The 26,329-nt window shown below is 44.3% G+C and overlaps 3 protein-coding genes across 3 annotated transcripts; 2 read left to right on the top strand and 1 right to left on the bottom strand.

Moving 5' to 3' along the window:
• Positions 1–207: 207 nt before the first annotated feature.
• On the bottom strand, positions 208–16,180 carry Ddc (aromatic-L-amino-acid decarboxylase). The gene is made up of 11 exons (XM_011146700.3): positions 16,014–16,180; positions 8,053–8,152; positions 7,777–7,897; positions 6,411–6,524; positions 6,181–6,300; positions 5,906–6,035; positions 4,488–4,636; positions 4,287–4,398; positions 3,682–3,890; positions 3,328–3,528; positions 208–3,145 (listed from the first exon to the last, which is right to left on the bottom strand). The coding sequence occupies exons 2-11, from the start codon at positions 8,130–8,132 to the stop codon at positions 2,939–2,941; spliced, it is 1,443 nt and encodes a 480-aa protein (XP_011145002.1). The 5' UTR covers positions 8,133–8,152; positions 16,014–16,180; the 3' UTR covers positions 208–2,938.
• Positions 16,181–22,193: 6,013 nt separating this feature from the next.
• Positions 22,194–23,697, top strand: LOC105186471 (uncharacterized). Its single transcript, XM_011146701.2, has 4 exons — positions 22,194–22,505; positions 22,711–22,809; positions 23,085–23,316; positions 23,496–23,697. Exons 1-3 carry the CDS (start codon positions 22,257–22,259, stop codon positions 23,265–23,267), a joined length of 531 nt encoding a protein of 176 aa, XP_011145003.1. The 5' UTR covers positions 22,194–22,256; the 3' UTR covers positions 23,268–23,316; positions 23,496–23,697.
• Positions 23,698–24,097: 400 nt separating this feature from the next.
• LOC105186508 (uncharacterized) lies at positions 24,098–24,616 on the top strand. Its single transcript, XM_025298011.1, has 2 exons — positions 24,098–24,368; positions 24,495–24,616. The coding sequence occupies exons 1-2, from the start codon at positions 24,135–24,137 to the stop codon at positions 24,600–24,602; spliced, it is 342 nt and encodes a 113-aa protein (XP_025153796.1). The 5' UTR covers positions 24,098–24,134; the 3' UTR covers positions 24,603–24,616.
• The last annotated feature ends 1,713 nt before the right edge of the window (positions 24,617–26,329 follow it).

Raw genomic sequence — 26,329 nt, 5'->3', positions numbered from 1 at the left:
TTGTTCATAGGATTTTGCTTCCGTCCACAACAATATTTATATTTAAAACAAACTGGAAACGTATTTCGAAGTATTTGAAGAATAATTTTTGTTTTCTCAATTTCCTATGAATCGAAAGTTATTGCGTTAGCGTGAAGGATGGAGGAGAGTGAGAGAGAGGGAGAGAGAGAGAGAGAGAGAGAGAGAGAGAACGAGATAACACATTTATAGATCTAACTTGGTCAATATTAACAGTTGGCCAATTAAATTCTCCCTAATGCCACATCAATACATGTTTAACGCTTGTCAGTGTTTTATAACAGACGATTCGCATTAAATGAGAACTTATAATTTCTCTCGTTGCAACAAATCATTGGTCCCGCAACAATTATGGTCATTGTTTCAGATTAATATCATCAACGATTTTGCGTCTATAGCACGATGTAGGCTATTTGAGCTTCCTTTTCAGTGTATGCGCGCGCGAATATACAAACTTTTACAAAATATAATAAAAGCTAAATATTCGCGGACAATTTTACGCGAGAAATATCAATCTCAGCTTAAGCGCGTTGAAGTGTCGTTGCAACTCAATAATAACAATCATTCGTATATCTATGTACACTTGACATACTGTCGCTCCTACGCTCGGACACTATTTATTCCCGTCCCGAGAGGATTCTCTGACGATAATCTAACGATATGTAACCTTAACGATAATCTTCAAGTCCGCGTTCTTTCTTCTCGTATCCTCTCATTTCGAGCTTCATCATTCGAATCTTGCCACCTTGCTCTCTCGCGACATGCGCATACGCTTTCTTGAATAACTCTAGTACTATTATTGTCCTTGTTGCAGCACAACGTTACAGCAAGTATTAGCTCACACATATACGTATATTATAAAGTGACTCGAGCGTGATAAACGCTCGAGTCACTTTATAGTTGGAAAGGCATTGCCGTAATAGCGGTATTACGCGCATTATTAATGCTACAACATACATCCGTCATTATTCTAACAACAAAGTGACCCTGGAAGTGGACCCGCTAACGATATAGAAATTCCCCAAACTAAACTGAAACCAAGTAAAAGAACGCAATGCAATAAAACAGAAAAGAAATAAAATTACAAATATATATTAAATCGATTTTACTTTAACCTTATTTATAATATGTATATATGTACTATGCGTACACAAACTCAACGTATACGAAAATAACAACAGCGAAGAGTCGGAGAACGCAAAATTTCGTTAATTTTTCGTGGACGTTGCGAAATATATTAACATCTCGGTGGGTGTAATTCAGATCGAAATTGTCAGATTGATTCCCGCTGCGATATCGAACGGACAATTAATTGCTCACACAAATTATTTCATACGGGGAGGGATAACGATCGTCAGATGCGTCGGCGGGAAGATAGCGCGAAGAAGGGAGAGAATTAAAATTGTCTACACCTGCGTAACAATAAATAAGTGTCTTATAAGCACACGCGACTTAATGGGTACTTTTTACGGATACTCATTTTTCCAGTAGCACTGTTCATTGTTCTACTGTTCTTCAAAAAACGAAAAAATGTTCCGCGTGTATAATAGTTCAAAAAAGCGACAATCAAGATGCTAATTTCACGTTCCAGCCTCGACACTCCTCCCTCTGAAGTACAAGGAAACGACAAATATTGTGACATCTGACGATTGTTTCTAGTTAATTGTGTACTTAATGGAAATAGAACATTTCAAGACAAAATACGGAAAATTGGCATACTATAATTGGCAGCTATATTTACACTAAACTTGCATAGAACTGGAAGTAGAACAATCATCAGATGTCAGTATTTGTCGTGCTGGAACGCAAAGTTAGCACGACACATCTTAACTCTCGGTTTTCTGGTATCGTACATGCGGAATATTTTTTCGTTTTTTGAAAAACAGTAGAACAACGAAAAGTGCTACTGAAACAATGAGCGTTGTTTATTAATTTGCAAAACGTCGTGCTAACTTGAGACAGACAGCGTTAAAACTACAGTGACATCGACGCACAGCGATCGTACAACGAACATACGCGCGCATAGCTTTCACCGCGTTTATATAATGTAACTTACAAGGATATTGTTCAAGAAGTTCGCACAGCAACATCGCCGGCCGGTGCGGCAGCAAAAGTGGCACAAGGCGACATAAAATACTGCGTTTACATCTATTACGCTGACAGAAATCCCGATAAGCCGCAAGTCTGATACTGGCGATCTCGCGTGTCTTGACATCCACTTTATCAATCGTAACTCGTCTCTACCCGTCAATTTGTCGCACATCGTAATACTGTAACAAAATTATAGTTTTAATCGTCGCCTTAAACACGACATCGAGTTCCGAAGGCGTTAAGTTCGCGCGTTAATTTCGCCAACACTGATCCGCCGCTCGAATCGGCGCTTCATCGGCCGATCAGTCGTACGGTTGGACCAATTGTTAATTAAACCAATCTGCGATCAACTGTTGAAATTCTGTTTATAATTGTTGTGCGTAATTAATCATTCAAATTCCAACAAATTAATGATTCTATCCATGTGGGAAAATCAGCGAATACTGCTTTAAACCTATTACAGCTATTCCAAATACAAATTGTGAAGGAAGAATGGACAAACTTTTAGTTCTCGTTTCAGCGACAAACTTTGTGTTTTACTTTACATGCCATTGGCAACTCCAATGGCTGAGATAATCGTCGATTAACCGAATTTCGACGATTGAGCCGTCAGCTTTTTAACCATTCGTAATTCGCAACGGAAATTATCGCGATTGTTTTCATTATTCGTCATTCGATTATCCTTCCAACGTTCCAACATTCGCCTTTAGTCTATTTGGTCCTCGAAAGTATAAGGACAAGCTAAGATTGTATACTACGATCGAAGCTAGGACTGATTGCAGGTGGCGGGAGCCAGCGACCTGCAACCGCGAGCAATCTGAGCGCGCCATCACTTTGTGACCGATTGCTCTTCGAGGACCTCGTTGGCTCTGAGCTTGATCTCCTTCCAGGAATACTGTATGTCCTTGCTCTCGCTATATCGAGAACAGACGGACAACCGCAGGAAAAATGTGTCGTTTATCTTGGACGGGACCAGATGGATGTTTCCGGCGCCGTTGATCCTCTTGAGGAGAGCCTCGTTTAGATCATTGGAGCCCTACAAAGAAAAGTAGTCATCCTCCCTCCGTGCATAATTTATCTAAGACATATATGAATACAGTTGTCTCGTCCGATCAGTCGGACGAGAAAGTGTCGTCTGTTTTTCGTTAGCAGTCGCGAGATTAAAGGACTTTTCCGCGGGTTCTTGAAGACCGAGAGAGCCCCCCCCCATCAATCTACCTTTAATCGGAAGCAAACCAGTCCCATGATGACTTCACCGATGATCTCGAAGCGGGGATCGGACAGAATGAACGCCTCGAACTCGTGCGCTTGAGCGATGTGCTTCCTGATGAACTTCTGAAGGTTCTCGACGCCGTAGAGCCTCAGTACGAACCAGAGCTTGAGGGAACGGAATCTACGGCCGAGTGGGATCTGCCAGTGCTGCGGTTGAACAGACAGCGAGAACTCGGTCAGGATCTCCGAGATTGTTTCCGCGCGGCGAGCGCGGGATCTCAATTAGACGAGAGCGAGTACGAGCGTAGACGATGTCGGTGCGATTTGCGACACCGCTCGAGCGAGAGCGACAGACGTTACCCTGTAATCCGGCGCTGAGCCCTGCATATCGTGCTTCAGGTACAAGGGATCGACGTTGAAGGCGTTTATGACGTACGTCGGGTCCTTGAACCACAAGACGGAGCAGTCGAAGTTGATCAGCATCCACTTGTGCGGGTTAAAGTTGTACGAGTCCGCCAGCTCGATGCCTTTCATCAAGTAGCGGTATTCCGGGCAAATGAACGCGGATCCTGCGGGTCGCAACGATTTTCTTGTGACGAGCGGTCGTTATTGTTGGATCGTAGCAAGGCCTCGACGCCTCAACCCAGGTCGGTACCCAGGTATAGCAAAAAATCACGATGACGGCAAAATGATGAGGAACACTCATTTTTTTTTCACGTCACGCATTCGCTCGTCTTCTCGTCATTTCGATGTCATCATGATTTTCTGTTCTGCCTCCCGGATGCCTCTCGCGCGAGATCTTCCGCAAGTACGTAGCTTCCGTCGTGTATTTTGTACAAGTTTGTGTATTCGCGCTGGATACAAGACAACGTTCCGTTCCTGATTTCCTGACAGGTAGGTGCTCGCTCGCGAAATCCGCCGTTGTTTCTCGACCGCGATGTCGACGAGGCGAGAGATTAGCTTACCCGCGTAAGCGGCGTCCACGTGCAGCCATATGTTCTCGCGATTCGCCACGACACCTATTTCGTCGAGACGGTCGAAGGCGCAGCAAACGGTGGTGCCCAAAGTAGCGACGGCCTGTGTGATTCGACGGGAAATGTCGTGATATGACGTGATATGACGAAATTGCGTGATCGAGGGAAGGATATCGGTTAAGCTGTACTTACGTAAAACGGTATGAGTCCCTTCTCCCTGTCCTCCTGGATCGCCTTCGCGAATACGTCGCCCCGGAGCTTATACTTGTCGTCGATCGGCAACAGTCGGAATTTCACTCCACTGAAAAGTCCGGCGCGTTCCACCGAGCTGTGCGCTTGGCCTGCGAAGACACGATTGTCCGAAGTTACAACTTCGCTCGATTGGGCTCCTTGACGTATAAAGGAAGAAAATCACGTCCCTTATTTAAATCACGCAACGGTTGCTTCACCAAGTTCACTAGAAACGCCTCCGGTGAATCTCTCATACAACTCTTTCAAAACATCTCCCGACATCTTTTGAACAACCCATGAAATCTCTCGTGGGATATTACGCGGGGAAAAAAGTACTCGTTGATACTCATTGTGTCGTGATGCCGACGAAATTGCCGGCGTCATTCCTCGATAATTGAAAACGCTCGTCGCGCGTCATTCGCTCTTCGTAATCGCGATAGCGCGAAAAAGGAGAAGAAGGGAGGACACTCCATTGTTTTGACACAACCGACAGCTAATTGAGAGATGTAGCTTCGCTCCCTCGATATTCCCCAGTCGAGAAGACACGAGAAGGAAAAAGGTGTCGTTATATGCATCGTGCCGGTGAATAGTCGACGGGACATTTTTGTCGTCTCGATGAAATCGCGCCGCGAAATTGTTGTGGGAGTTTGAGAGAGAGAGAGAGAGAGAGAGAGAGAGAGAGAGAGCAATAGAGAAAGTTCGGTCTCCGAAATATATAACTGGAGCGGTTATTACGAGTTGCCATGGCGACAAAGTGCTGCCTGATGAAGTGCCGCAACCCCGTGCCCACCCCTGTCACTCCATACCCATTCATCCCCTCCGTTTCCCCCCTTCCCCTGCTCTCACGTGCCTTTGCACCGATTACGTCTGGTCGCTGAAAGCGGCTGGATACTACTCGAAATTACGTTAGATCGAATTACGTTCGTCCTTTACGCGCGAAGTAACACGACGAGGAATTGGACTCCCTTTGAGTTTAAGTGAACTTGAGGTCACGCGAGCACATGACGAGCTAAAGATCGCTCGCAAGGTCCCTCCTGGCTGGATGTGCTTTCGGAATTTCTTCTCTGCTTTCGACGCGTCGTAATTCGCTCGACGCTCGAGCGTCTGTTAGCGCCAAACTGCGAGTCGCACGTCGCGCGTTCGCAACGAGTGCTGTAGCATGCAGTTCTTCTCCGCGGAATAAAGATAGAGGATCGAAGAGTGCGTTTTAGCGCGACACGAAAGTTCGCGCATCGACGTTCGATCGAGAGAGAATCGTTCCCGGAGAGGGGGGAAAGTATCGAGAAAGAGGAAAATCACACCGCGGCCGCTTTCTCGAGTTTGATCGCGACTTATCGTGAACGTTTGAGAAACTTGGTTACACCGCAAGCTGTACTCACAGGAGCAATACGCGACGAGCTTGTCGATGATCTCGGGGTTCGTCCACTCGGGGTGCTGCTCCTTGACTTGCTTCAGCTTCTTCGCCTTCGCCCCCAGCAGCGCTACCAGAGTCGCTTCGCTGGCGGTTCCCTGCGGAGATGCGATTCACTTTGCAAATTTTTTAGAAGGTCGCACGCTGCTTTCGAACGATCCATCGCGGCTGTTGCACAAAGCTGGATATCTGCCGCGGAAAGGCTCGACATATTATAATGCCACTCTCGCAACGTGATCCTACCTGAATAACGCCGCCACCTTTGCCGCCGCTGCAGGCGAGAAATTCCTTCGGCAGGTCTATCATTTTCCCCAGCCAGTCCAGCATGATCACCTCCAGTTCGGTGCAGGCTGGACTCGCTATCTGCGATTGATGAGAGTGACAACGTGACAAAATGAGCGAGAAGAAGGACGATTGCGTCCCGTCGGATTGCGCTTCGCCTTCAAGCTTCGAGGTTTTCGCTCACAACTTACCCAGGAGAATCCGATGCACGCGATGGCTCCGCTTAACATGTCGGCCACAATCGCGGGGTATGATTGCGCGGTGGGAAAATACGCGTGGAATTTCGGGCTGTGCCAGTGAGTAACCTGCGAGGACAATTGTGTCTTCGTCTATTTATCGTCCGCAGTCAACAGAGCGAGAATGTATCTCCTCTTGGTTTCTCTCGATATCGTTATTTCGTTCGTGTGGTTTCGAGTCACTCGTTACATTTATGCGTCGACAACTCGATGATGAAATTCAGAAAATTCTCCACTCGGAAGAGCGAAGAGAACGTTGTGGATTTTATCACCAAACGCGTCAAAACACACAGAAATATTACACACACCCAAAAAAAAAATATATTCTATTTATAAAGTGATTTTTTTCCCATAGTCTCATTGTCTAAGCGGAGCCTTTTACAGGAGAAGGATTCCTCTTTCGATAAAGCGATTAAAGTGAAGCATTCATCTAAAATTTATTAGATATTATTCCAACTGTTTTTCTCTTATTTCAAGAAGATTTCCTCTTATATCAATTAATTTTCCTCTTGTAAGAGAAATATGTTGATTTAAATGTCGGCTTCTTTTGTTCAGTCTACCTCCAGATATGAACGAAAAAATAATCGTATATTCACGAGTCCAGGATATTTGGAGGGCTTTTTAAAAAAGATGTATGTTGCTGTTGCACATATAATGAAGATAATTTACGCATATTTGGTCAAATACAGTTTATAATCTATTGCAAGCAGTTGAATAATATATTCTTTCTTTTAACTATGTTTCATATATAATTGGTTATGATGAACATCTTTGTAGCTATAAAGTCCATCACAAAACTGATTGGAAATTTATTTGTTATGATGATCATATTTCATTCGTGCTTACTTATTGTAGAACTGGAGCCAAAAGTACATCCTATGTATATTACTTTTCGCTATACATTATAATAATTTTTTCAAATTAACTGTGATATAACCAGTAAGAATAAAGTACAGAGTAAGAATAAATAATAATCCTCTTCGAAAAAGATTAAATAATCTGTGTGTAAGATCTGTGTATAAGTTTATATTAAAATCAATAAGATTTGCATTATACATGTAACATTTAATCCCTCCAGCTTTAAGAATAATGTGCTTGTAATATTTTCCTCTGAATCTTAGAGGAATCTTCTTGAGGCCATATATAAGAATAAAACCCTCTAAAATTGAGATGATTCCGCTTGTTCTGAAATAATTTTTTTTTTTTGGGGTGCGGTATAGTTCGAACGCTGGAATGAAATTTTGTGTCGAGCGCAGAAAATCGACACATTTGTCGAAGTCACTCGATCTTTCGATGGCCCGAGCTACTTCGGATTACTTACACCTGGCATTATCACTCTCTCGATGTCGGCCATGACGTTCTGCCACTCCTCGGGGTCTTGCGGCGCTTCGGAGGGCAAGAGGGGCTTCATGTATCCCGGTTCCACCGTGGGCAACACTCGTCTGAAAATTTACAAAATTTACAAAATTTACAAAATTCGCGTGCGCTTGCGTGCGTTTTAATTCACAGAGTTAAGAAAGCAAGACGTCTCGACTATTCGGTCGAATTCATCGCCGAGCGCGTTGTCTCGATCGCGTGGCAAGTGGCTGTCGCTCACCTGTCCCTAATATTTTCTAAATAGTTCGTGATGTACTCCGCCATCTCCTTGGCGAAATCCTTGAAGTTGTCGGCATCCATGACTCGCTCCCTTCCTTCTTCTGTAATATATAATAGACGAGAATATTCATTAGCCAGGGACATGAATAGAAGAATATCCGCTCGATATCGCCGTTCGATCGCGGCTCGATGTAAATACGGCACAGGTGTGGTACCCATATCCTTCGCATATCAATGTGGAATGGGTCCAGTTATCGCGTTATCACGTACACGTGTATCGCGCAATTTTTCATTCATTGTTGAAGGATGAGCGCTTATCTGCCTGTTGGATCGGACTCGGTACTATCGCATAATCGAAGATTGCACTTCCGCGATTGCGACGAAACAAGAATCGTTCGAGACAGAAGCGTGCGAGACCGTCGTGGCCGGTTTCGCCGCGGATTCAAGGATGCGTGTTAATAAACACGGGTTATAGATAAAAAGTGAAAGTGGCACTCGCGTCGGTCGCGACGTCGCTAACGACGAGGATTACTTCAGGCGCGGGAATTGCGTTTAGGACGACGCGACGTGCTTCGGGGACGCGGCCGGTCGTATCGTCGCGCGGCGTTTGTCGCGCGAGCGGACTCGAGCCTCATCACCTGATGAGGCGGACGTGTCGTCGGGCGGAGCGATAAAACAATTTCGTTCATTAGTCATGTATCGCAGCCGCGCGCGCTGCGGTACGCGGATTCGTGCCGATTCGACCGCCGAGATGGTCGATAAATTATTGCGAAAGTATAGGAAATGATCGGCGGCGTGTGACGCGCGCGATTCCAGATGTATTAAAATGCCGGCGTTTGCGTCAGATCGTTGCGTTTCCCAGGCTGATTCACAAACAAGGCAGCCAGGAATGTTACACGGCGCTGATAAGCAGCTCCGCGGCGAAACGCGTCAGGCGACGCACGTCGAGCCTCCCTAGTGACGCGAATCTTGGAAAAGTCGGCAACACGAGCGCGGCAGATATGCGTGTGTGTGCGTGTCGTCGGATAGAATGTCGTCGAGATCGGGCATGGAGGGAGAAGGACGACGAGATCGAAAGAGAACGATCGCGGCGGACCGGCACAGTCGCCTTCGTAGAGAAGTAAGAGTGAATTCGCCGTAGCCGAGCGATGACCATGACTCATTTTCCACCGCATACGTTCGGCGCTCGCGGCTCGCCTCTCTATCTATCGAAACGCGGGATTTGGATCCGTTACGTTTTTTCCCGCCGGCAATGACTTGTACTCGGGCGTGATTCACGCGGATTTCAGAGAGCGCGGAGACAGCTGATCTTGGATCGCGTATTCTGAATCGTTTCGGACCTTGTCAGCCGGTTGTCTCGCGAAGATGAAATCTTACTTATCACGGCCTTTGGATTTTTTTCTACGAACACGATCGAACGTCGGGTTGAGGCTCGGACGAGCAGAAAAAGGTGCGATTAATTTCAAGCAGTGGGACTCTGCTGTTCCGCTCGAGAGCGCGAAAATGGAAATGGGATCGAGCAGCAATCGTTGTGCAATTTGCGCGGGACAAGAGAGACCTAGAAGATTTGATGTCGCCGGTGCACTAGGAAAAATGTATTGTTGCGTGAACCAAAATTTTGTTGTAACAACAAAATAATTGGATTAAAATATGCCCGACAAAATTGTTTAGCTCCTGCAAACAAATATCTTGTTTGATTACGGTTTGTATAACGTAATATAATTTTGTTATAGCGACCAAAAAGCTTTAATTAAATGAATTTTGTTAAAAATACTATAATTTTTTCTTAATATATAAAATCTATATGTCAGTGCACACAGAAAGACAAAACAGTAACGGTCCATTGAGTATTATTTTAATTTATATTTTAATTTATATTTATATTTATATTTTAATATATATTATATTAATATATAATTTATTATTTATTATTAATATGTAATTTATTAATATTTCGTTATTATGTAATTTTTATGGATGAAATTACTAAAATGCTTAATTTTTATATACGAAGTCTAAGAACAAAATCATTTGGTTCAGAGGACAAAGTTTAGTTGAGACAACGAAATATATTTTGTTATATAAAACAAGATATTTGGTTGCTATTAAAAAATGCTTCAACTAAACAGTTTTGTTAGAGATACCAAGTTTTTTCCTTTTGTTTTCTGCTTTTTTTACCGTTTGATTGTGCGTCACGAAACGACGCTGGGTTCGTTCTTGTTTCGAGGTGTTTCAAACTCGAGGAAATGATCAAGGAGATTTTTTTTTCAAGGAAAGTGTTTTTTTTTTTTTTTTTATGGAAATACCTCACCGCGTTCTCTTCCGAAGCGGTGAATGCGAGAAAGAAGTGGGGACGCGGATGACTTCGCGACGGAAGAAACTCCGCGGCTCCTCGGGAATCCCCTCTTGGCGCAACGACGACGCCGACGACGATGTTTTGCCGAAAAGCAGTACTTGCTTAGGAACTTTCCTCGTGAATAAATTGTAGATTACGGGTCATTATTTCTGACCGCGCGGTGTTATCGCGAAGACATCGCGCTGCATTTACTTGTGCATTGTGGAGTTGCTAAGCGAAATAATTCTCGCGAGATTGCCTGACGATCTGAATAATACAATTCGTCCACGTGTGGGACGATTCAAACGAGTATATTCTTATACAAGCTAATATTCTTCAAATTATATATTAGCCGCTTCGTTAATGACTTATTTAATGGCGATGCTAATGCGCTCGTTATCGTTATCGCTTCTGAGGAAACTTTTTATTGGAATTATAATCTCATGTGAATTTTTGTGACGTCAATCTAAACTAAGTAATTTTACAATAGATTATAATGTACTTTTGGTTAGGACGGCGTACTTTTCCGAAAATTTCAGTCGGTCGAATTGAGAAATCGCGCTGCACTCGTTCGTTAAATTTGTATCTTCCTTTCGCGGTGCGATAACAATTTCATGGAAAATGCAACTGACTAATAATTCGCAGATACCGCGCCGTAATGAAATGTAATCACTCATCCTGATAAAGAATCGCTGTTCCATGTTTGGAGTGTTTTGGAACGTCTTAAAATATTCCTGAAATCTTGCTGTCGAATCCTAAACAATGAGATAGAATATCAAAGTTGACGGCTGCATTTTGTTCTTGAGAGAATTATTCAGATGACATTTTCTGATGAAGTCAAAACAACAGATTTTTTTGTTAATATTACATATGCCTCTTTTTTAGAAAAGAACTTTGGATGAAGTGAAAAAACAAAACCAGTTTTCGAGACTGAAAAAACGTAGAAGTGTGATATTTTTTGCCTGTTACGTTATTATATTAACCGTTTGAGTCCCAAGCAGCGCGATCGCGCTGTTCAGATTTTATGTCGAGAAAACCCAGTACATTTCGATCATTGTGGACAACTGACGGTGCGTTACCGATTGTCGAAGTCGTGCGCTCAGATTTACTGAAGCAAGTATATCACACCGATCCTTTTAATGTAAATAGTACATTTTATAATAGGTAGAATAATACTATAATAATGCAATAATACATTACAAAATGAAAATTTTTATTTCATTGTTATCTTCTCAATAATTTTTATCGAACAAAACTTGAAATATTTATAAATTTACAGTACGCATATGTAATAATACAGATGTATTTTATAAAATAACGAATTACAAATTAACAATATTTTTGTGTTATGAACAAATAATTTAAATGGAGCGTAACAATTATAATTTGTAACATCGGTGTTTATCAAAACATGTTGGATGGATTCCTTTTGCTTCGTTGCTCCGTTGCTTCGTCTAATCATTTTGAAACACACAATTATTAACAATGAGAAACACTTAGAATACGTCCGATCGCTTTGCAAACTACAATAAATGTGACAGAGCGATGAGAAAAAGACGAGAATCGCGTTACCTAACAAATACAAGAAGCGGTATTGGTCCGATTGGGATTCATCGATGTAAAATAAACAAAGCGCTATCGCGCTGCTTGGTATTTCTCGACTTAAAATAAAACAAGCGCTATCGCGCTGCTTGGGTCTTTTCATACTCATTTATAGAAAGCGCGGTTGCGCTGTTTGGGATTCTTCGACAGTGTTTTTTCAATACCCCCTGGGACTCAAACGGTTAAAGTATGTGCGAAAACAGATATAAATTTTATCTGCGAAATTTTAGCAGCCGAAAAAATAAATTGATTAATAATAAAATATTAGATAATTCGACTCATGTCATGCAACTGGGAAGATTCGATTTGATAATTGGGAGATAAATATATCGGACGATTAATTTAAATGCGTGTAATTAAAATAAAGATAAAGACAAGGAAAGATGCTGGTAAATTTATCGAAGAACACGCTTGAATAGTCTACGAGACGGAAGAAACTCCGCGGTTCCTCGGGAATCCCCTCTTGGCGCAACGACGACGCCGACGACGATGTTTTGCCGAAAAGCAGTACTTGCTTAGGAACTTTCCTCGTGAATAAATTGTAGATTACGGGTCATTATTTCTGACCGCGCGGTGTTATCGCGAAGACATCGCGCTGCATTTACTTGTGCATTGTGGAGTTGCTAAGCGAAATAATTCTCGCGAGATTGCCTGACGATCTGAATAATACAATTCGTCCACGTGTGGGACGATTCAAACGAGTATATTCTTATACAAGCTAATATTCTTCAAATTATATATTAGCCGCTTCGTTAATGACTTATTTAATGGCGATGCTAATGCGCTCGTTATCGTTATCGCTTCTGAGGAAACTTTTATTGGAATTATAATCTCATGTGAATTTTTGTGACGTCAATCTAAACTAAGTAATTTTACAATAGATTATAATGTACTTTTGGTTAGGACGGCGTACTTTTCCGAAAATTTCAGTCGGTCGAATTGAGAAATCGCGCTGCACTCGTTCGTTAAATTTGTATCTTCCTTTCGCGGTGCGATAACAATTTCATGGAAAATGCAACTGACTAATAATTCGCAGATACCGCGCCGTAATGAAATGTAATCACTCATCCTGATAAAGAATCGCTGTTCTATGTTTGGAGTGTTTTGGAACGTCTTAAAATATTCCTGAAATCTTGCTGTCGAATCCTAAACAATGAGATAGAATATCAAAGTTGACGGCTGCATTTTGTTCTTGAGAGAATTATTCAGATGACATTTTCTGATGAAATCAAAACAACAGATTTTTTTGTTAATATTACATATGCCTCTTTTTTAGAAAAGAACTTTGGATGAAGTGAAAAAACAAAACCAGTTTTCGAGACTGAAAAAACGTAGAAGTGTGATATTTTTTGCCTGTTACGTTATTATATTAACCGTTTGAGTCCCAAGCAGCGCGATCGCGCTATTCAGATTTTATGTCGAGAAAACCCAGTACATTTCGATCATTGTGGACAACTGACGGTGCGTTACCGATTGTCGAAGTCGCGCGCTCAGATTTACTGAAGCAAGTATATCACACCGATCCTTTTAATGTAAATAGTACATTTTATAATAGGTAGAATAATACTATAATAATGCAATAATACATTACAAAATAAAAATTTTTATTTCATTGTTATCTTCTCAATAATTTTTATCGAACAAAACTTGAAATATTTATAAATTTACAGTACGCATATGTAATAATACAGATGTATTTTATAAAATAACGAATTACAAATTAACAATATTTTTGTGTTATGAACAAATAATTTAAATGGAGAGTAACAATTATAATTTGTAACATCGGTGTTTATCAAAACATGTTGGATGGATTCCTTTTGCTTCGTTGCTCCGTTGCTTCGTCTAATCATTTTGAAACACACAATTATTAACAATGAGAAACACTTACGCAAGAATACGTCCGATCGCTTTGCAAACTACAATAAATGTGACAGAGCGATGAGAAAAAGACGAGAATCGCGCTACCTAACAAATACAAGAAGCGGTATTGGTCCGATTGGGATTCATCGATGTAAAATAAACAAAGCACTATCGCGCTGCTTGGTATTTCTCGACCTAAAATAAAACAAGCGCTATCGCGCTGCTTGGGTCTTTTCATACTCATTTATAGAAAGCGCGGTTGCGCTGTTTGGGATTCTTCGACAGTGTTTTTTCAATACCCCCTGGGACTCAAACGGTTAAAGTATGTGCGAAAACAGATATAAATTTTATCTGCGAAATTTTAGCAGCCGAAAAAATAAATTGATTAATAATAAAATATTAGATAATTCGACTCATGTCATGCAACTGGGAAGATTCGATTTGATAATTGGGAGATAAATATATCGGACGATTAATTTAAATGCGTGTAATTAAAATAAAGATAAAGACAAGGAAAGATGCTGGTAAATTTATCGAAGAACGCGCTTGAATAGTCTACGAGACGCCACCGCGCGCATCCTCTTTAAGAATGAAACACTACCTTGAAAAATAATCAATCTTATCTCTCCAGCAAATTTTCTCGAAAATAACTAATTAATACTTGAACTTCCCCTATCGGATTATCGAGATAGAATCCTACTTTGTCGATTTTATTCTCAGACACATGTAATATTCAGAAGGCGATAATCTTCCATCCGCTAAAAAAATGAGATAAGACTTCTCGCAAGTATGTCGATATTTGAAGGCGTGAAAGCGAGACAACTGAAGTATCCGCGTCAAATTTACACGAGCATCTGCAAATATTCGGAGCAAGCACTCCGAAAACGTAGCTCTCTCATTGTGTATAATAATCCAGATATAAATTCCTATTTTTAACGTAGGAATATGCCGAAGATAGCACGAGCGTTGCGCGATCTCTAATAACGTTTGATTCTTCCCTGTCCCTTTCTCTCTCTCTCTCTCTCTCTCTCTCTCTCTCTATCTGGCGAAATTCAATCGCCGATTCTCAAGACCGCGATAGATCCGTTTGGCAAACTATTGGTAGGAGCTTCTGCAGCGTCCCACTACAGATTGTTCGTTCCTACTCATTTCGTAAGAATAATTTACAATTGATTGTGGCGAGTTGGCATTCGATTTGTTGACGATCGCGCGATAGTCGAAGAGAAATACATTCTTTCGGTCGAGTCCGGCGAGTATCCATCGCGAGCACTGAGGATGAGGAACGAGTTATTAGGAGAAAAAAGAAAATTCTTCGCGTGTACTTGCGGATTATTAATGCGTGATTTCGTATCATTCGTTTATGCTCTACCAAATGTCTTTTCCACTACCGCGAGCAAGGAGTTATGCGCTTGGCGAAATTCTGGTTCTCTCACGTTCGTTCACTCACACCGATTCAATCGATATACGTTATAGCTCGACTCCATCGGAGCGACAGGGTCAACAAAGCGAAAGCTCGATAATTAGCTTCGGACACTACACGCGTTCAGAGACTAACGAGCGTCTATTAAAGTTCATCGTAGCGTGACACCAGTTGTAAGATCACTCTCGCCGCGAGTGTATCGTCATTGTCAAGAGTCTTATCGCGCGCATCACAAAATGTATAAATATTCCGCGCTCCGGAACTACAACACACACGGCAGTAACCACAGCCGCGTCTCGTGCGAATTTCTGTACCGTCGCGATCATCGCAATTTACCGCGATTGGGAAAGTGGTCGAGCGTGGTTCATTCGAGCGCGGTGATCTCGATCTCGGCGAGTTTTCAAATTTTCCTCGAATAAATCACGCACGCCACTGCAATCTACTGCCGTCTCGACAATCGTCTTCGAGTAGATATTAAAACGGCGACGCAACAATTAACATAAGATTTCTCTTCATGTGTGCGATCGCCGTCGCAATCGCGCAGTGCGTTTATTCCCTTGAACGAGAGACAGCAGCTAAATCGTACGCAAAGTACGCCTCATCGTCGCGCTTAAAAAATCAGGCTCGGAAGTTCAATATAAAAGCTGATGCGGGATCGATACAACTATCGCGTTTGATGACGCTCGCTGCACGAGTCGGCAGGTCTGCGATGCACACTGCGTGAAAAAAAGGAAAAACTCACTTTTGAAGTGCCGCGCGAACCTCAACGATTTGACAGCTTCACCGGGGGTGGTGCTTTCCCTTTGACAGCGATGATATCCACGTGTCTGCTGGTGTCAGCGGATGCCTGTCGCGAGGTGGTCGAGAGCACGTCCGATATTCCGCGGCGGATTGCAGCTCCATCCGTACGCCACCTCGCTTTATGTAACTCCCCTCTCTTCGTCGTTCAGCTGGCCGTGCCGTTCGACCAATCGCGATCATGTCGCACGTCAGGATTCTCTCGCCTTGTCCTGCTCCTGCGGAGCAGCGAGGTCGAGGAACGATAGCGGATACGCGATCGATATCAGCCGGCCACTCGATCAGTCGCCCGCAGATAGCGGGCGCGTTGATTTCCGCGCTGATAATGACCCGAAAAGCGAGGCGATTCGGTCGGTTTGCTCGCGAACGACTCTCGGCCTTGTCTAATCTCTAAGTGACGTTTGGAGACTTGTCGTCTCCAAACGTCACTTACAGATTAGAAGCGGTTGTTAAATGCGGAGCTGCGCGTGCGTGCGCGTGTGTATGTGTGTGTGAAAAGAATACCGTGCTTTCGGACATTACGTTACATAACAAGAACACGTGTGTAAGATCGATGAGATCATTCGGCAATGACCGCCGGTTTCATATCTGACGCACTGTATCGCCTTTCCTGTTCCGTCGAACGCTCGCGTTTTAAGTACGTTGTGTCGTTGAAACCTCGCAGCCTCGTGCTTTTTAATTAGCGCCTGCCGGCCTAATGGAATCGTAGGCTGCGTCGGGAAGACGCTCTCGCGAGACTGAGGAGACATAATGGAGTATCCTAAGGGCGAAATCAAGGCTTTCGCCGTTTAGAGCGAGATCGCTGGAAACTCGATTACAGGCGCGAAATCAAGGAAGCATTCAGCCGGCAAATCGTATTACTCCGGATAAGCTCGAGTCTAGGTCTGATTTCGTGCACGCCCCGCCGCGAGGTCGGGCGTCGGGCCTGACATTCGGCGCTCGCTGTCAGCGCTGACGAGACGAGTCGGCTAATCGCGACCTCGAAGAAGCGGCCCGATCGAAACGATCGCGCGCGCTGCTTCACGTCGTCCCAGTGGCGTGGTACTTACAAACGCAAATCGCTACGCAAATCTTGACGACAATGAGCTTCCTCGAGGAAAAACGCGCGAGATTTTATCCACGCATTCACTCGCTCTCCTTCGTGCATCTCGATCGTAAAATCCTCGCGATTCCTCTCGGAGCGAATTCCCGCAGGCAGAGCTTCCTGCTGAAAAGAAAAGTCGAGTGGAATGACTCTGAACGACGACGGCAAAGGAGAGTTATCGCTGCGTATAATGGCTACGTTCCTGTCCTTTCACCATTGCTAGGGCGGGTGAATAGAATGATATAATAGCAGCCAGATCGCGGCCGATGAAGGCTACGCCATGAAAGTCGGATCTGCAAAACTTCTCGACTCGAGCACCGACTCGATCGGATTCGCCATAAGTTCGATCGGTAGACTTTACTACTACATATTTCCCGGCTAGTTTCCTCTTCACCCTCTACTCTCGTGAAGAAACTTCATATTTTATTATTATTGGGTCAGCGCGAAAATAATTGCGGTTTTTATCATTTTAAATTTGGCGCCGATTTTTCTAGCCACCGTTGTCTTTTGTCACAGTCGTGTGATACATCTTTGTAAACAATGAAGTTGGCACCACTGATTTCAACTTACGTCTGTTGTCTTGAATCTTTAGTTTATTGTTGGATATGATATAACCTCTTAAATTAGTCACGGGAAGAAAGCAAATTCGCGCGATTTCGTTGTATGCAACAAAATACCGCTGCGAAAGTACCGCGGAACGCGGTAATGAAGCAACTTGCCAATCGAAATGGCGGTCGAGCTCTGCCGACTTACTACTGTGATCGAAAAGTAAGGTGAATTTGTTTATAAAATGAAAAATCTTTATTCTTCCAAATCAATTTCATCGCCTTCAAAGTACTCCCCGTCCGACACAATGCACTTGTGCCAACGTTTTTCCCAATTCTCGAAACAGTCAGAGAAGTCTTTTTCCGGGATGGCTTTCGATACCTTCCTCGACTCGGCTTTTATCTCCTCAATCGAGTCGAAACGGTGTCCCCGGAGCGGTCTTTTGAGTTTGTTGAACAGCCAGAAGTCGCACGGTGCTAAATCTGGCGAATACGGTGGTTGTGGAACGATATGGGTCGAATTTTCGGCGAAATGTTCTCGAAGAACCAATGCAGTGTGGGACACTATAATGGGTGCATTATCGTGGTGCAAAAACCAAGAATTGTCTGCCCATAATTCTGGCCTCTTGAGGCGAATAGCTTCACGCATAAACGACGCATAACACTCAGATAATATTCCTTGTTAACAGTTTGGCCTGGCGGAAGAAATTCATAATGCACAACACCGCGATAATCGAAGGAAACTGTCAACATGACCTTGATTTTTGAGCGACTTCAGCGCTCGGTTTTTTCGGTCTTCATCTTTTGCACGATATTCGCTCGATTGGTCGGTTGTTTCCGGGTCGTATGCATAGATCCAAGTCTCGTCTCCCGTAATGATGCGTTTCATCACGTCCTGGTAGTCAGAAATCATTGTTTCACAGATGTCGACGCGACGCTTTTTTTTCCAAAAAATTGAGTGCTTTTGGAACCAATCGAGATTTGACGCGTTTGAGGCACAAAACATCTTTTAAAATGGTTTGGGTTGATCCAAATGAAATGCCCGTAGCATCAGCAAGGTCTCTAATTGTCAATCGACGATTTTCGAACAGCAAATCTTTCATTTCCTTGACGTGGCTTTCATCGATAGATGTTGATGGTCGTCCGGTGCGCTGCTCGTCTTGAACTCGTTCTCGGCCTTCTTTGAAGTCTTTGTACCACTTGTAAACATTTTCTTGCGACATAGCCTTATCACCACCAAAGGCCTTCTGCAACATCCTCAACGTTTCCGCGGCAGAATATTCATTCCGCAAACAAAATTTAATGCAAATTCTTTGCTCAACAAAATCAGACATAGTAAAAATCGAAAACTCACTTTTGTATGTTTACAAAAACACTCTATAGCTCTGCAGCAATTGAATATATTGACATGAAACTCTGCATTGATGCCAAAGACAGTGCTACCAACCCACCAGAAAATAATTTCATGATTTTATAGTACCCGCCAAGTTTAAATGAAAAATTCACCTTATTTTTTGACCACAGCAGTACATCCGGACAAACGCAATCCTTTTCCGCGCTGAGGAGCAAAAGTATCCCTCACGTTCGCGCGAGTGTCAAATATCGGTCAAACATCGAGGAACGATTCCTCGCATGCGTGTCGTTACGTGTCGATCATGGTAAGAGTCGCTCGGCTCGTAATCGCCGACCTCATTAGCCGCGCGACGTCGTGGCACGAGAGGCCCGGAGGACGGTAAATCCCCGGGGACGGAAATGTTAATTCGCCTAGTATGTCCGCCAAGAGGCAGTCGATATAATAATAATCCCGGCTCGGCATAAGAATGCCGAGGAGGGGTAAGAGCAACTCTCAATTGTGCGCGTGCGCGCGCGTGTGTGTGTCGGAGGAAAGCCATTTCCCTCTCCCCTCGAGAGCGGGGAAGAGGGATGAAGTGGCGCACCGAGTGGCGGACCGGAGACTCTCGCTCGGTCGGATTTTCCTCTTTAACCTCCCGCGTGTCGCGGCTCCTTTGGCCCCCCTCCCACCGCCTCTTTCTTTCTTTTTCCTCTCTTTTATTACCGCGCTCCTTAAGGAGTCGACGGCGAACGGAAATGAATGTACTTTTCCCCGATGCACTGTGCCGTCGTCATGGCTACCGTCGGCCACCGGGCTGGAGTGCGATCGTCGGGACTTCCCCGGAGTGTGTCGCTCGTCATATTGGGCCACTTTCGAGCCTAATCGCGCGCAAGTCGTATCCTTGACGCAAGGCGCAAGGAACTCGTCGTCGACAATCGGAGCGGGTAACCTGTGGCTGAAGGTCGCCCGATTCCCTCCCAAGCAGCGGAACTTCGCGCGGTTTTTTCGCGCAATTAACTCGCTTTCGAGTCGGCCTGGCCGTCGCGCGATTTCTTGACGAAGTCTACACGAGAAGAGAGAGAGAGAGAGAGAGATTAAATGCACGTCCTTCGATGGGGGAAAACGCTGTTCTCCCTTACCCTTCGACCGTAATCCGCGTTTACGCAGCGGAACTGTCAGCTGCACAAGAAGCGGACAAAGGCAGCGGAAGCCGAAGAGAGACCTGACGTCGCCGTCAGTGCGCGAGCGTGTGTATTCAGCATCCGGGCTGGACGGGTGGTTCTGACGTGTCGCTTGTGTCGTCACGCACGAAAGCTACTAGATAGAGGCGAGATTTCGTGCAGTCCTGAGGAAGTCCTTTTTACGACGTACAGCGTGCCTGTAGCGCGATAAATCGCACTTTCAACAAGTGCACCTGCGATCAGAAGATCGATCGAAGATCCCGCTGATCGTCGTATCTCACGAGGGAGGCCTCGCCTGCCGGAGGAAATCAATGCTCTCGAGCTGGGGGAGGGGGGGGGGGTATCAGCCCGCGGGAAACCGAGCGTCTTATACGCGGCGCCACTCGTACAACCGCCCTCGACAGCGGCCAGAGGAAAAGCTATCGCTAAATGCAATGCATTATGCATGAAGGCTCCGAGATACGAGCCCCCGGAAATTTATTTCAGAAAGTATAAACGCGGCTGCCGCGAAGAGAAACGACCGGCCTCTTCCCTTTTGTCGAAGCGTTACATCTGCACCCCCCGTGTCGGACTCGCCCCCGGCCGGCGCGAGAGACGCGACTTTCGCTCGCGGCGAGATCTTTTCGGCGGCCGATCGCCCTCGAATTCGTTGCTCGTTGAAATTTTGTTTCCATTGGTCGCCATTTGTCCGGGCTAGATTAGCCCGGTGTGAAGGGCTACCGAAGAGAGGAACGGAAGAAGTCGGACGAGAAGAAGGTAAATCGCAGCGGAAAGCTCGATGGGGAAGGACGCGGACAAGAGAGTTCCATTAAGCCGCGACGCGCACTGTCGGAAGCACAAAGAAGTACATGCTTCTTGATTTAAGAGGGAGAACGGCCAAAATGAAGTTGAGCGAGCTCGCGGTATCGCGCTCGCAGCAAATCATCACCGCAGATCCCCTCCCCTCTCTCCCTTTCTCATCTTCGACCTAGCGGATCGTTCGATATCCCGACAAGTCGTTCAACGCCCCGCGATTGATCGTCCCTCTTGCGCGAAAGTGTTCGCACGGGCAAACTGACGCAATTAAACGTAACTTTATCTGTCCCCTCTCCTCGCCCCTTTCTTCTCCTCGCTCGAGTAAGTTTAAGGAGAAATTGGATTCGTTTCTGGAGGAATTCCTCCGACGAAAAGGGAGGAGAAGCACAGGAAGGCGACTCTCGACTGGTTAACTCGTGTTAACAACGACGACGCCGGCGATTACCCGCGGAAAAATCGAGCAAGCTCGGTGACGAAACAGACGCGAGAGGGACTTGACGTTCGCGGCGATCGACACGATCGCTTCGTAACCTGAGTGCTCGATGTCCGTGCGTTGAGAGAGAGAGAGAGAGGTGTATTATGATAAATTAACAGTCGGAAGACAAGTTGCACCTTCGACACGGTGATTGACGTTCGCTGCCGACGCAACATTCGATCGACGTGGGAGAACCTTCAGGCATCGGCGTGTCTGCCCGCGTCGTTGACGTCAAAAATGAGATATTAACCAAAGAGCTCGGTAAGCTCGCTGAAGAACTGTACGCGCGACGCGTGCATCGCAGGAGCGTCGTCCTTTCATGATACCGTTCTCATCACGATGCAAGGTTCGTTGCGTCGCCCGCGAGAACGGCGATAAGCGATTTTCATTCCCACGACGTACGCTACTTGCATGTCCGTTATCAGCCCCGTGAAAATGTCCCATCCATCGAAAATCTCCTTCATTACCACCTTAATCTAGTCCAAAGGACAGCAAGTGAGCGAGTAGGGCGATAAGGAAGAGCGCGAGGAAGAAATTCCCTCGCGAGGAGGCGCATTACGTGCAAACGTTGAAGTAAATATTCGCGTAGATGGTTCTCTCAGAAGCGTCTCCTCCTTTCCAGGTACAGCCGATCCACATTTCACCTCGAAATCGTAGCGAGATTATCACAGGCACAGGACTCGTGCGAACAGAGAGAGAGAGAGAGAGAGAGAGAGAGAGAGAGAGAGCGATCGGTTGTTGAAGCTCGAAGAGGTTGGCGCGTACCGATTCGGGATGGAAACGCTGAAGTATTACGCGAATTTCGTGGACCCTCACTGGGTAGCCATGATTGCGACAGGACTGTACACGCATCTTCGACAAATCTGCATAATCGGCCTGTGCTTCAAGGAGAACCATCTGCCGTTCGACCCGTCGTACTCGTCGGTGCTTTTCGTGTTCTCGGTGCTGTGCCTCTTAGCGGAATACAAATTATGGCCTGTAACTCTCAAGGAGCCACCGATCCACCTGATGTATATCTACGAGGTGAGACCCTTATTCGAATTCCCCTCGACTCGTATGTTCCTTCGTAGATTTAAATAAGGAAGAGGGAGAGAGAGAGAGAGGGTGAGAAGAGAAAGAGGAATGTTAATGTATGGTCAGGTTGATTGATTGTTGATTGATAGAGCGCAGTTCCCGCGAGCCGACGAAAGCGCAATCACTCATCGGACATTTTCGCTTTGTCATGCAGATGTTGGTAGCTGCATTGAGCACCAATTTGGCGATCGATATCATATGGACACCAATGATGCACGCGATCTATTGTCTAACTCAAGAATCCAGTAAATGGGTGCGTCAAATAGGAACATAACATTATCCCCCTATATAACATTCCCTCCTCTTGGGCTTCGGCGTGATCCCGTTGAACAGTTGAACATGAAGACGCTCTTATCAATGTACAATTCCCGTCGATTCCATAAATCGATGTTTAACTCATTGGATCTGGTTGACATTCCTTTCTTTTCAAGTCCATCGCGACCCTTGGTCGATCGGGTAGAACTGCACGACGGGATTCCCCTCATGTTAAGTCGTGGAACTTGCCCGAAATTCGGCGTTTTATTCCAGCTGTTTTGGCTGAACTCCACTTTGGGTCTGGATAGTTACTCCTGGTTGACTTTGTTCGCGGATTACATGGCCAAGGAGTACGCGGCCATGCAAATTGCGTATTGCACGTCGTTGTTGTCGTTCGTATGGATGCTGGATGCGACCGAATCTGTGGAGACGTTCCTGGACATGTGGAGCAAGTAGTGAATCCTGACAAACAACTCCAAATCTAATCCGCAAAACCGCTCGACATGTAATGAAACCATGTGATGCAACCTTTAACGATTAACGAGTGCATAACGCCGTTTTCATGTATAACGAGTGAAAGAAGCCTCGGGATATATTAATATTACAGTTAAATGTAAAACGGAAGACTTCCCTCTCGATGCAATTGCGCTCTTATTAACATTCTGTCTTTTCGTCCTTCGTAAGTTCTCCGCAACCCGCGGGTACCGCAAGCGGCCGTAAACGCAAGAGGATCACTTTTAGCGATCCGGAAGTCACCCAATGGTTCTTCTACAAACTTCGTCGGATGATGCCGTTCGTGACAAATCGTGGTGGTTGCAGCTTCTCGTAGTCCTCAACGTCGTATATATTTATCTTGTTTACGTCCTTGTGTATTTAATAAATGCTTGCTTGCAAATATTGTACTTGTATCTAATTACTTGCGTGGTAGCACGCAAGAATGTGGATATTCTTTGATTTGCTTCTAATAAAAAATATATATTTTTATTTTAACGAGCTCAAAGCGGAAGCTCTCAGAGAATGAGATATTACCGGTAACTGCCGTGACCTATATATGTCATTTTTCCACTACGCGGGAAGTAGAGAAGAATTCGGCATTATTTCAATTGAGTGAGTTTAATGAGAAATCGACGGAACCTCTTGAGAGTTATTCGCGCGGCTGACTTCACGCCGAACTTTGGCAAGAACATCGATTGTCAGGAACCAATATTCGTGTCTCATCATTTAAAAACCAGCTGTAATTAACCAGCCCAAATTAAACCAAGTCTGAATGGCCAAATTGCCGCTATTTAGCAAAGTTGACGACGCTGGCGAAATTATCGGAAAATGGCGCGTTTGTCATACACGATATGGGCGTTGATGCTCTACAGCTTAGACATGCCGATCTTTCAAACGTGTTGCGCGGACTATATAGAGGACATATACGGCGAACCTCTGTTATCGAGTTCGCTAATTACCTCACTTTTAATTGCGGTAAGCGTCTACGTTATCGTCGTGAGTCGTACGATATTTCCCGAGTCCTTTCGAAAACCAAAGCCTGTCTTTATGGGCCTGTACGAGGTTAGTGTGTCAACGAGCATTCTCATCAGCATCTTTGACGTATTTTTACGAGTATTTTAATCTCTTTTACCTTTTTATATTCTCATGTCCTTTCCGTTGTCTTATCTTGGTCTTTTTTTATTGCAGTTCTTCGTAACAGCGTTCTTCATAGAATTCGCAATTTCCTGTGTGTGGACACCGATAGATTTTCTCGTCAGATTCACTTTACCGAAAAAAATATGTCACGTAACGTAGCGACTCTCTCTCCCTCTCTCTCTCTCTCTCTCTTTCGTCGATCTGAGTTAATTTTAATACTACCAGCAACACCTTAACACAGAGCAAAAAAATTTCTCAGAGGCATTTTGACATTATCTTGCCACGTAGACGGAGCTAATTTACGTCGAAGTTCACGCTTATCGAAATTTTTCGTTCGTGCAGACGCTCATTCGATTGGGATTTGAAGATGCCGCTGAGGCGGTGAACGCGAATAAATCGTCCGCGGCAATTCTCACCAACGGAATAGTCGCGACGTTCCTTCTGACGACTCTCCATGTCACGAGAGCTGTAGATTTCAAAGAGCTAACGTGAGTTTGGCATATCCCTTCCAGCAGACCTTCCAGCCTACTTTTGCACGGGCTGCGCTTTTCTTTCAGCGCAATCATTACCGCTGTTATCGTTGATATTAGAGTAGGTCGTAGCGTTATCGATGACATTATGCAGTCGCGAGTGACAGAATATGAATTCTACATTTCGAAAATAGCTTGAGGTGTTATGTATTTTTACATAAAATTCGACGTGTTGCTTTTTGATATGCATGCATGCATGCATGCATTTATAATTCGCACAAATCAGTCAATCAGTCCTCCGAAATTTAGGGACAACGGAGCGAAGTATTTCTTGTCGCACTCGCTCGAGAGACTCTGGCAACGAATACGCAGCGAATTTCATAAAGCCAACGAGGAAGAGAATTGTCGTTGCAACCATCGCGGAACAAACCGTAGCAAAAATCGCACAAACAACCGTAGATTATATCTTGACGACGTGGACGATTAAGAAAATTCGAAGAAACTGCGCGAAAACGATTATCGGACTTTATCCAGAAAATTTTTTTAATTTCGTTTACAACGACGAAGAAGCGGAGGAGCGGGGAGAGGGGGGGGGTAGAATGCCAATCTCTCTCGAATGAAACATCCGCCTTCCAACGCGTTGTCGTCGCATCTCTCGGCCGTTTTTATGAAAAAGAAGGCATTTATTTCGTTCGAACTGAAGTGTAAAGTACAAATGGTATATATAGATAATATAGTGGTAATAATGTAATAATTATAATCGTTAATAAATATCAATTCAATTAATAATACGGTGTGTCCCAGTATACTGCGGATTATTATTATTATTATTATTATTATATATATATATACGGTAATTGTACTAACGGGATGTGTTCAGTGGCAGCGTTACATTATGTAATAATATGTTTATCTTACAGTGATTTCTCTCTTTTCGTCAACCGACAGATAAAGCCTTTTCTCTTCTTCTCTTTCGCTCTACAATCGTTTCTCTGTACCTTTCTCTCTCTCTCTCTCTCTCTCCTTCTCTTTCTAAAAGAACACCGATACACGACACTGATAGAACACCTCTTTCCAAAATCAGATCGCTGAAACGCCGATTACCCGTTGAGCTTTAACGGGCATATTATATTTCAAACGTCCAATTGCTTACATTTTCCATCAATTTCTACATTGCAAAATGTAATTTTCTTCGGATTCAGAATACACTTTGCATTTATTTCGCTTCACGTTTCTGTCTCAGAGACGAAAATTATGTAAAAGACTGATTGAAAAAAAAGAAAAGGAATTTTCAATTATATTACTCTAGACTAATTAAAAATAAGAGATGAGGGAATTCTTTTATACAACTCGTCTACAACGTTCTTTGAAATGATTCGGTAACTCGTACAACTTTGAAAGGATAATCGGTAATTG

This window comes from Harpegnathos saltator, unplaced genomic scaffold (assembly GCF_003227715.2).
Source record: "Harpegnathos saltator strain DR-91 unplaced genomic scaffold, Hsal_v8.6 scaffold202, whole genome shotgun sequence".
In the NCBI taxonomy this organism is placed as follows: Eukaryota; Metazoa; Arthropoda; class Insecta; order Hymenoptera; family Formicidae; genus Harpegnathos; species Harpegnathos saltator.
This window is presented reverse-complemented; position numbering and strand designations above follow the sequence as displayed.

Bases quoted from the DNA above. Each gene is read 5' to 3' on its own strand.
- Ddc (XM_011146700.3), bottom strand. From the start codon at position 8,132: ATGGATGCCGACAACTTCAAGGATTTCGCCAAGGAGATGGCGGAGTAC. The intron at 6,301-6,410 runs GTAAGTTGTGAG...CATCAATCGCAG, and splicing joins CGTGCATCGGATTCTCCTGG to ATAGCGAGTCCAGCCTGCAC. The intron at 4,637-5,905 runs GTGAGTACAGCT...GTGTCTTCGCAG, and splicing joins GCTCGTCGCGTATTGCTCCT to GCCAAGCGCACAGCTCGGTG.
- LOC105186508 (XM_025298011.1), top strand. From the start codon at position 24,135: ATGGCGCGTTTGTCATACACGATATGGGCGTTGATGCTCTACAGCTTA. The intron at 24,369-24,494 runs GTTAGTGTGTCA...TTTTTATTGCAG, and splicing joins TCTTTATGGGCCTGTACGAG to TTCTTCGTAACAGCGTTCTT.
- LOC105186471 (XM_011146701.2), top strand. From the start codon at position 22,257: ATGGAAACGCTGAAGTATTACGCGAATTTCGTGGACCCTCACTGGGTA. The intron at 22,506-22,710 runs GTGAGACCCTTA...TTTGTCATGCAG, and splicing joins ACCTGATGTATATCTACGAG to ATGTTGGTAGCTGCATTGAG. The intron at 22,810-23,084 runs GTGCGTCAAATA...GTTTTATTCCAG, and splicing joins CTCAAGAATCCAGTAAATGG to CTGTTTTGGCTGAACTCCAC.